The sequence below is a fragment of the Oncorhynchus keta genome, chromosome 34, assembly GCF_023373465.1.
Source record: "Oncorhynchus keta strain PuntledgeMale-10-30-2019 chromosome 34, Oket_V2, whole genome shotgun sequence".
NCBI lineage: Eukaryota > Metazoa > Chordata > Actinopteri > Salmoniformes > Salmonidae > Oncorhynchus > Oncorhynchus keta.
In genome coordinates, this window is record NC_068454.1 from 66255867 (window position 1) to 66267419 (window position 11553).

The 11553-nt window shown below is 39.5% G+C and overlaps 1 protein-coding gene across 8 annotated transcripts in view; it reads right to left on the bottom strand.

Annotated features, from left to right (window-relative positions):
* LOC118367720 (protein cordon-bleu-like) overlaps positions 1-11553 on the bottom strand; it is a 68881-nt gene extending 57328 nt beyond the window's left edge. For 5 of the 8 annotated variants that reach the window (XM_035751346.2, XM_052494465.1, XM_035751343.2 and 2 more), the window contains exons 1-2: positions 11384-11547; positions 10859-11012 (exon numbers count right to left, since the gene is read on the bottom strand). In XM_035751346.2, coding sequence (XP_035607239.1) covers positions 10859-10911 — 53 coding nt within the window. In that variant the 5' untranslated portion in view covers positions 10912-11012; positions 11384-11547. Of the gene's footprint in view, positions 1-10858; positions 11013-11383 lie in introns of all 8 variants that reach the window. The other 3 variants (XM_052494463.1, XM_052494462.1, XM_052494464.1) reach the window with 3 other exon arrangements.

Here is an 11553-nt window from a genome sequence, read left to right on the forward strand (position 1 = left end):
TATAAAGACTAGTGCCAGGCAGTCAGAGAACTATTTATAAAGACTAGTGCCAGGCAGTCAGAGAACTATGTATGAAGACTAGTGCCAGGCAGTCAGAGAACTATTTATAAAGACTAGTGCCAGGCAGTCAGAGAACTATGTATTAAGACTAGTGCCAGGCAGTCAGAGAACTATTTATAAAGACTAGTGCCAGGCAGTCAGAGAACTATTTATAAAGACTAGTGCCAGGCAGTCAGAGAACTATTTATAAAGACTAGTGCCAGGCAGTCAGAGAACTATGTATGAAGACTAGTGCCAGGCAGTCAGAGAACTATGTATGAAGACTAGTGCCAGGCAGTCAGAGAACTATGTATGAAGACTAGTGCCAGGCAGTCAGAGAACTATTTATAAAGACTAGTGCCAGGCAGTCAGAGAACTATGTATGAAGACTAGTGCCAGGCAGTCAGAGAACTATGTATGAAGACTAGTGCCAGGCAGTCAGGTCATTTTAAACCCGATGGCCAGTAAAACAGGAATAGTTATTTCCAGCCATATACCACCGCCAACAATACATCACTTCTCTGTCATCTTGCAAAAAGCTTAACATGATCTTCTCTTGAAAAACAAATAGAAATGCCTGTCCTCAATCCATCTCAATAGAAACGTCAAGGTTATAGTTTCAGGGATACAGTATAAATGAGCCAGTACGCTACAGCAGGAAAATAATCCCGCAGCAACAGGAAATGTGAATTATTATGTAGATTATAATGAATTAACATTTTTGTAGGAGTTGACACACATTTCGTAAGGGAAAATCAAGTCTGACATTTCAAAGAGGAAATTACAAACTTGAGAAGACTTAAAACCTCAAGGAAACAAAAATGTTTTAAATGTCCCCCTGCAACAGGGTGATCAAATTAAGATCCTACATCTGTACACACAAATGTAAGTACGGGAAATGAGGGTGGGGCAGGGGACTGCTTAGTGAGTAAAATGTTAGTGGACCACAAGCTTTAAGACTTGAACCTGACCAAAAATACAACCCACTGCACTGGGTGTGTCTCTGAAGCTGGTCTGAGGCCCGTCTGGTCTGGGGAGACAAGAAGGAGTGTAGCTGGTGCTTAGGGACAACACTCTCTACTGCTAATGGGGAGTGTATTTTAGGTAACATTACCAGGGAACAGACAGAGAAGCATGGACAACATAGTGATAAGACAAGAAATGGTTGACAGTCAAAGGGTGAAATCAAAGTGAAGATGCACAGTGGCTTATGCACAGTGATTTTAGATGATCTTTGGTCCATATAATCGACTGTAAACTCAAAACAGGCACTGCGAGTAGTCACTCTGCCACAACAAAAAGCCACTAAAGCATTTGAGCAAAAGGACATGTTAAAATACAGACTGTAATATACTTCATACGGTAAAATATGAACATCTATTTCAAATGTTTACAAGCAATAATAGATAGTTAATTGGGTATTACAGCTGCATGCAACTGAGGAATTCTGCATTTTCCAGGCTATATTGCACCAAACTCTTTTGTGAGGCAGGCAAATGAAACTGGGAGCCCTAAACTAAACCCCACGTCAATCTGGAGACAATTTGGGCTGAGACGCATTACTACACGCTTATAGATGGTCCCTTAGCTCAGACAACAACACCAGGCCCAGGCATTTACAGTAGTAAACACACACACACACTGCTAATTAAGACTGTTGGCCTAGGTATATACACTTTAGCCTTTTAGACCTGGGACTGGAACTGCTCATAGCCCCTAAAACACACACAATACTCCAATTCACACAAAAGAGAAACAAATCAACTTAAGCCAACTCCAGAGCAGTTATACTGTAACTGTATGTCACAATATACAGTGAGTATCCACATGGTTGAAACTCACTGAAATAGTAAGCGGGACTATTTCGCAATTGTGTCATCTTCAACATGACAATATGCTAAATAAATATACATAAAGTTAAACACATACTGTTGTGATCAGGGTTGAACTCCCAATAACGTCCTATAGCACAGTAAGGCAGGGCAGGGCTAGGAAGAGCAAGGCTCTCTGGGCTAGCTAAGCTAAAAAGGCTGGCGTCTCAGGATGTCTGAAAGTTGTCCCAAATGGCACTCTAATCCCTATGTAGTGTACTACTTTTGACCAGGGTCCATACACAGCTTCAGACATGAATTACAGACTGCCAGTTATCTGCCTGTCTGGCCTTTACAGGGCTTCATTTGGTAAAGTCCTTCATCACTTTGAAACCACATCGTGCTTTGGTAGCCTCCACTAAAATTGCCTGCTCAGATTTCAAAATCTCGTCACCCAGGTACCAAAAATGAGCATTTCATCTCCTCAGAAGTGGACTGTGTCCCAAATGGCACCCTAGTCCCTTGACAGGGACCATAGGTCAAAATAAAGCTTGGTCGCAAATGGGTCTTCCAAATGGAAAATAACCCCAAGCATACATCCAAAGTTGTGGCAAAATGGTTTAAGGACAACAAAGTCAAGGTACTGGATTGGCCATCACAAAGCCCTGACCTCAAACCTATAGGACATCTGTGAGCAGAACTGAAAAAGTGTGTGCGAGCAAGGAGACTTACAAACCTGACTCTGTCAGGAGGAATGGTCCAAAATTCACCCAACGTATTGTGGGAAGCTTGTCGAAGGCTACCCAAAACATTTGACCCAATTTAAACAATTTAAAGGCAATGCTACCAAATACTAATTGAGTGTATGTAAACTTCTGACCCACTGGGAATGTGATGAAAGAAATAAAAGCTGAAATAAATCACTCTCTACTCTTATTCTGACATTTCACATTCTTAAAATAAAGTGGTGATCCTAACTGACCTAAACAGGGAATCTTTAGTAGGATTAAATGTCAGGAATTGTGGAAAAACTGAGTTTAAATGTATTTGGCTCAGGTGTATGTAAACTTCCAACTTCAACTGTACCTGCTCCCTGGCCGCAAACATGGAACAATTTTCCTTCAAGTATAATTGTATGTGTAGCTCACATAATTTAAAAAAGTAATCTTTATTTAACTAGGCAAGTCAGTTAATAACAACTTCTTACTTACAATGACGGCCTATCAGGGAACAGTGGTTTAACTGCCTTGTTCAGGGGTAGAACAACAGATTTTTACCTTGTCAGCTCAGGGATTCGATCTAGCAACCTTTCGGTTACTGGCCCAATGCTCTAACACAGTTTGTTCAGACATTCTTGAGTTTGAAGAAGATATGCACCTTTTAAACATTATTTGATTAATATTGTGATAATTATCGTTATTAAATGAAAAAATATATAGATATCGTGATAATTTATTTGCCATATCGCCCAGCCATAAGTCAAAAGTAGTGCACTATACTCTTATAGAGAATAGGGTGCCATTTGGTACATTCTTCCATCCCTGTGAGTGTTTTACGGGCTCCGTTTCCCTTTAAACCTTCCTTCTTGTTCTTGCCATGTAAAATAAAGCTGTTAATGCCTCTGTGATGACATTACCTGACAAAAGTAGAACACCCTAACAAATGGCAGTTGTCATAGTAATCTAAAGAGAACCATTTTACCAACAGCTAAAGGTGCTACCTTTGACATGTTCCATTGGGAAACAATTATTATCAATCCAATAAGTGAGTCGTTCCCCAAAATGAGTGCCTTTTGCGTCCCTTTCATATTTAAATAAAATATGAAAGGGACGCAAAATAAGTAATTGTGCACAAATATTGAATTTGAAAAACCTGTTATATTAAATCAGGGAGGCAGGGTAGCCTACTTACTATAGTAATTAGGGTTGCACGATATAATCAGTGAATATTTCGGAATCAGACGATATTAGCTAAAAATGCCAACATCGGTATCGGCCAATGTCTAGTTTAATGCCCTGATGTGCAAAACCGATGTCATGCATACCTATATAAATGTAGGTACATGACGTAATGACGCCACGTAACATTTTGCACTATACGTGCAACGCAACATTCCTAAACTAGCCCACGATGTCTGCTGTATGGATCGAGCAGTCATTTGAAAGAGTAACAGAATTTCAGCGAGACGAGGCAAAATCCATTAAAGCCAAGGTAATGGAATTCATTGCCCTTGACAATCAACCGTTCTCTGTCATGGGTGATGTTGGCTTTCGCCAACTGATCGAGCACCAGTACACACTACCATGTGCACTATTTTTCAGATGTTGCACTACTGGAATTACACAGTAATAGTGTCACTGCTATTAGCTTCACAATATACATATTATGGAATGCGTTTGGGTATTTGCGTGTCAAGAAAGATACAGTAGCACTGTCAAAGCTGTACAAAAGTCTGCAAACAAGCAAATATCAGCCACGAACGATGTGTATACAATACTGCGTCGGTAATAAAGCATCATTTGTTCGACCGCAACTTCTGAGGTTGTGCAATATTTAGTTTCCAACGAATGTCTGAGTCTTTAAAGGAAATTAAGTTAATGTATATATAATTTGATATACAGAAGAATATACATAACTGTCTTATGATTTATATTATCTTGTTTGATATTGTACATTTAATTGCTTGGTATTTAGCGAGCACCAATACAACCAGCCTGAAAACAATGACCAGTAGAAACTGCAGTGATTTTCATTCTTCTTAGCAATGATTTAGGAATCCTTGTATCAACTAGGTTGCCACTTGTTGTTCACCTATTGAAATTGAACTTCATTTCATGAAAATAAATAGCTAGCCAGCTACTTAACCCTGTTGCCCAAAGCTAAAGTTATAAGCAGCCAGCTAGCTTCATTTGGCTAGTGAGGCTCAACCGGACTGTGTTGTGAAGCTAGCCACAATAAGGATTAGGCACAATAGTGAAATTTGAAGATGGCCTTCAAAATAAAACTGTCATTGACAGTGATGCAAATGAATAGAAATACTAGAATTATGCCATACTTTTATGTTGAAGGCGAACCGCAAAGTCCATTATTGTAGCTAGCTTCACATAGATGGGTCAGACCACCATTAATCAAATAAGAACGGTCTTATAAATTAGGTTTATTTTAGATGATGACACCTAGCTATATAGTTAGCTAGCTCACTATGGCTACTGAAACAGATTGTTTGCATCCATGAGCTAGCTAGCTTTTTTTATGACCAGCACTGCAGGTGCATGAGACAACTTCACCAGCATCATAGCATACGTATAGTTGTGACATATGAAATACGAGTGATAGTGTAATCAATGTGTAATAACTACGTAAAAGCCGTATGAACCCATTAAATTATTATGTGATGTGCAGTCATATTCAGGTCCTGATTGGTCAACAAGCTTATTTGACACGTCAAATAGTGTTATTTAACACGTAAAAGTGTTAAATAGTATATTTTTTGACACGCAAGAGCCAAACAGCGTCCCATAGCAAAGACCCAGACGGGGTTCCATAGAAATCCTGGTTGGGAATGAAACGACTGAACAAACAAATAATGAAACAGCACAGCAAGTAAGTGAAAGAAATAGGTTTTGATTATGTTTTACTGGTAATGAGGACATACGTAAATGCCAACAAAATAACATTTTGGTCAGTGTGGTGTGCATGTGTGTAATCTTTATTTAACTAGGCAAGTCAGTAAAGAACAAATTCTCATTTACAATGATGGCCTACCACGGATGACGCTGGGCCAATTGTGTGCTGCCCTATGGGACTCTTAATCACGGCTGGATTTGATACAGCCTGGATTCGAACCAGCGACTGTAGTGACGCCTCTTGCACTGAGATGTAGTGCCCTGGACCGCTGCATCCATGTGTGTGTGCCAATTATTTAACTGTACTAGAATGCTTAAAAAGGCCGCATTTTTTAAATATATCGGTATCGGGTATTTTGGCAAGGAAAATATTAGATATCGGTATCAGCCAAAAATGTCATGTGGGAGCATCACTGATAGTAATTTCTTTATTTTAAACTTCTTAGGGATAGCCCCCTTTTTTCAATTTTCGCCTAAAATGATATACCCAAATCTAACTGCCTGTAGCTCAGGCCCTGAAGCAAGGATATGCATATTCTGGGTACGATTTGAAAGGAAACACTGAAGTTTGTGGAAATGTGAATTGAATATAGAAGAATATAACACAATAGATCTGGTAGAAGAAAATACAACCATTTTTGAAATGCAAGAGTTCTAGCCATCACTCTGCTTGTAATTCCGATGGTGTCCACAAGACAGCAGCAGTGTATGTGCAAAGTTTCAGATGGATAACTTGAAGTATGAGCAAACTACTTGACATTTAGTGTGAAGTCACACAGGTACATTCGGGCAAATCGTGAAGGAGACATTTACATTCTTCTGCAAGAATATCATCAAATCTGTATACTTGGACTTTGAATGAGCTTTTCTAGTATTAGTAGCCATATTATAAGTTCAACATTTGCAAAACACCCAGTTTTCATAACTCTCCATATTCTTATAACTTTTTGTCCAAAAGGAAAAGGCTTGCTGTCGCACAAGGTTAGCGGCTACATTTTGCGACAGATACAGGGTTTCCCTGCTCATTGGCCATCTAGCTAGCTTCGTTTGACCCCGATTGACTGTAACTTTGTCAAATAAGCACCAATCAAGTGAAGACCGCCAACGTCATTGGGTGCTATGAAGGTGCCGCTCTCTGACCAAATTTAGTGTCCTATAGAATATACTACACCCCTAATGATATAGTGAAGTCTGGTTACGTTCTAGGATCTCTGAGGAATAAATACGAATGTGATTTGACTGGTTGAAACAACATTTACGGTTAGATTTTCACAGATTCCTTTCTTTGCAAATTGAATGAGTGGAAACACAAAATCGATTGTGCATGCTATATGGACCTTTTTAGGACATGAAAAATGATTTTATCTAACAAAACAACACTTCATGTTATCTCTGGGACCCTTTGGATGATAAATCAGAGCAAGATTTCAGAATGTAAGCACACATTTCACCTTCAGGAGGTGAATTTATCAAACCCATCGCGGTGAAAAAAAGTGTTTTGTTGTTAGGAGCTCTCCTCAAACAATAGCATGGTATTTTTTTCGCAGTAATACCTATTGTAAATTGGACAGCGTAGTTATATTAACAATAATTTAAGCTTTCAGCTGATATAAGACATATGTACCGACATTTGTTTTTTCTCTCAAATCTGCGCTCGTGACACATGGCACTGCATGATTTACAACTATCCCGTTGACGGGACGCCTATCCCTAAGTTGGGAAAACGTTCAACTTTATTTTTTAAAAACACGTGCTCTTCACGACAGAAAATAAATGTTGTCAAAAAATATATACATGTTTTTGCCAAGTTACACTACTCAAAGGGCACCTAATCGATGGAACAACCCAACTACTGCTTTTCTTGGCCAGTGATCACTTGAAAAAGAGATCAACCAAGGAAATGGCACCATTGGTCTCCAGAGGGACAGGCAGGGCAGAGAGGAATGTTCAGCAACTGCTGTCTTTAAATAACCACTATTCATCATGTGCTTTCTGCAACATGTCATAGGAGGTGATTATATAAAAGCCTTCAGCGGGGTGGAGGAGATGCAGGACCATGGGTGCAAAATACAAAGGATTTGGTTTACTTGCAGGTAATAAGGGTTGTGGACTTCAGCCTCCCACAACAACACCAGTAAATAGATTCTACCACATTATGACGTCTGAAGGATAGAACGTGTTTCTGTACAAAAAGATACAGAATAATAACTATACAACAATCCCAGTACTGAAGTGTTCGATTTACATCTGTAAGAAGATTTGCATTACACTGTATGATGTAATTGTGTAGAATATGATAGATTGAAAGTGCAACACAGCAGTTTTAGAGATTATGTTTTGTGTTGCCTTCACCAAATGGGAAGGAGCTGCAGCATGTGGAGTCAACAACAACAAAGGTAACAAAAGAACTACAGAGACAGTACACATTCAGTAACAGCCACTGCACAAAAGCCACTGCTTCTGTTATGAACTGGCCCACAGTTGTTTTCCAATCAGTGGTCATACATGTATTTTCTATAGAATTCAACTGGAATTCTCTGCCAGTCAATACATTCAGTACTGTATGCTATGGCTTTTGATGTGTCTGTCTGCTGACAACTACCTCAACTAAAGAGAGAAGAGAAAAATAGTTTTATGCTTACAACAATTCATGAAGTGTATATATATTTTTTAAAGAATATAGCCTCATATATACATATACACACGTTCAAAAGTTTGGGGTCACTTAGAAATGTCCATGTTTTTGAAAGAAAAGCACATTTTTGTACATTAAAATAACATCAAATTGATCAGAAATAAAGTGTGGACATTGTTAATATTGTAAATGACTATTGTAGCTGAAAATGACAGATTTCTTATGGAATATCTACATAGGTGTACCATTATCAGCAACCATCACTCCTGTGTTCCAATGGCATGTTGTGTTAGCTAATCCAAGTTTATTATTTTAAAAAGGCTAATTGATCATTAGAAAACCCTTTTTCAATTATGTTACGACAGCTGAAAACTGTTGTTCTGATTAAAGAAGCAATAACACTGGCCTTCTTTAGACTAGTTATGGAACAGGGGAACCCAAGAGCAGACTCAGATGAGGAGACTGGATGACTTAACCAAGGTATTTATTGAAACACGGGGGGTGGAGTGCAGGTCAGGGGAAGCTCTGGCAGGTTGCCGGAAAACAGGTGCGGAGGCTGAGGCTGGATCGAGAGGGTTTGAGACAGGGTAAGCAGGTCCGGAGGGAATCCAAGGTAGTAGTAGAGTGGGGAATCAAGAACAGAGTAGCAGAATGACAAGACGTGGGACTGGAGACAGAGACCAGAGTCAGCGCGGGCAGAAGGAGCAGAGATTACAATCTGGCAGCGTGGAAGTGGCAGAGCTGAGTATATGTAGATGTCTTGATTATGGAACAGGTTGCAGCTGGTGGGGATCTGCTCTGACTCCAGCACACCTGTCTCCACACACACACACACAGAGAGGTAGAGAGTACTGGAGGAGTGGCGGCAGGTCAAGGAGACACAGGATAAGCAGTAGAGGGCGTTGCAGGAGCAGATGTGACAGTTGAGTATCTGGAGCATCAGCATTTGTGGGTTTGATTGCAGGCACAAAACGGCCAGAAACAAAGAACTTTCTTCTGAAACTGTTCTGAGAAATAAAGGCTATTCCATGTGAGAAATTGACAAGAAACTGAAGATCTTGTAGAACGCAGTGTGCTAATCCCTTCACAGAACAGCTCAAACTGTCTCTAACCAGAATAGAAAGAGGAGTGGGAGGCCCCGGTGCACAGATGAGCAAAATGAGAAGTACATTAGAGTGTCTAGTGCAAAACACCAGTCTCAACGTCAACAGTGAAGAGGCGACTCCGGGATGCTGGCATTCTAGGCAGAATGGCAACGAAAAAGCCATATCTCAGACTGTCCAATAAAAAGAAAAGATTAAGATGGGCAAAAGAACAGACACTAGACAGAGGAAGATTGGTAAGAAGTGTTATGGACAGACAAATCTAAGTTTGAGGTTCTCGGATAACAAAGAAGAACATTCGTGAGACGCAGAAAAAATGAAAAGGAGTGCTTGACACAATCTGTCAAGCATGGTGGAGGCAATGTGATGGTCTGGGGGTGCTTTGGTGATAGTAAAGTGGGAGATTTGTACAGGGTAAAAGGGATCTTGAAGAAGGAAGACTATCACTCCATTTTGCAACGCCTTGCCATACCCTGTGGACGGCGCTTAATTGGAGCCAATTTCCTCCTACAACAGAACAATGAGCCAAAGCACAGCACCAATCTATGCAATAACTATTTAGGGAAGAAGCAGTCAGCTGGTATTCTGTCTATAATGGAGTCGCCAGCACAGTCACCGGATCTCAACCCTATTGAGCTGTTGGAGCAGCTTGACCGTATGGTACTTAAGTGCCCATCAAGCCAATCCAACTTTTGAGAGGTGCTTCATGAAGAATGGGTGAAATCTCTTCAGATTACCTCAACAAATTGACAACTGGAATGCCAAAGGTCTGCAAGGCTGTAATTGCTGCAAATGGAGGATTCTTTGACGAAAGCAATGTTTGAAGGACAATTATTATTTCAATTAAAAATCATTATTTATAACCTTGTCAACATCTTGACTATAGTTCCTATTCATTTTGCAACTCATTTAATGGAAAACAAGGACATTTCTAAGTGCCCCCAATCTTTTGAACGTTAGTGTGTGTAAGTATGTATGTATGTATGTATGTATGTATGTATGTATGTATGTATGTATGTATGTATGTATGTATGTATGTATGTATGTATGTATACACACTGAACAAGAATATAAATGCAACATGCAAAGTGTTGGTCCCATGTTTCATTGCTTGTTGCATTTATATTTTTGTTCAGTATATATTTGACAGAGCTACAGTAAGAATGTAAAACGGGGGCGGCAGGTAGCCTAGTGGTTAGAGCCCTGGACTAGTAACGGAAAGGTTGCAACTGCAAGATCAAATCCCCGAGCTGACAAGGTATAAATCTGTTGTTCTTCCCCTGAACAAGGCAGTTAACCCACTTTTCCTAGGCTGTCATTGAAAATAATAATAATAATAATAATAATAAGAGTGTTCTTAAATGACTTGCCGAGTTAAATAAAGGTGAAAAAAGACTGACCGTCCGATCACAAATGAGCTTCATGGAACTCAGGTGCTAGGTGGAAAATAGACTTTCTCCATGTTTCTCCATGTTTCTCTTGTGTCAAGTGACCTTATGACCAAGTTGGTCTCCATCACCATTCCTCAATATTATGATAATTTGATTGTTTAAACAGTTATTCAAACACAATACTTATTCACATACATATTTGGAATGGGAAAGACAAACAACAGTTATTAGAAACCTCAAATTCCTCACTTACCCTATTGGAGGTTTTGTGGCTGTGTTGACTTCTCCAAAGTCCATCTTCTGCATGTGGCACTGACTGTTTTTGCTAATATCCAACTTCAATGGTAAATGCTTGGCTATCCTCAATATGTTCCTTTTGTCCTGTCATCAAGGACACCAAAGCTCTACTGATATGTAAGCCCATTGATATCCAAATAACCGATAAAACAAAAAAGTGTTATTTTATCATTCTTAAACAAAATATGGGTGCTATTTTTCTAATGAAACAATAGTTGAGAATTGTTTGATGACTTCTAGGCGACAATACAGTAAACAAAATGTCAGTAGGCTAGGCTATTTAAAAATAAGAATTACACATTAGTTTCACAACAATTGCAAAATAGGATTTACAGGTCCATACAGAAGTGACTGCTGAAATTTGACAGACTAAAGTCCTGCAACATAGTAACAGTTGTCTACACAACAAAAAGTCGCAGCGCAGAGACACAAAGTAACCACATAATCTTTCAGGATGTGTTAGGTAGAATAATGTACTTACGTCGACTCAAACATTGTTTCAATTCATTTTCATATTCTCATAGCAGGTAATTGCAAAGCGATTTTGGAATAATCCGTGTATATATGCCTGTTGTCCCTGTTCTAGTCCAAACCCGCCTTCGTCAGCACTCTAACGTCAATCATGCTCATTGGGAATTCACTGCCAGCTCC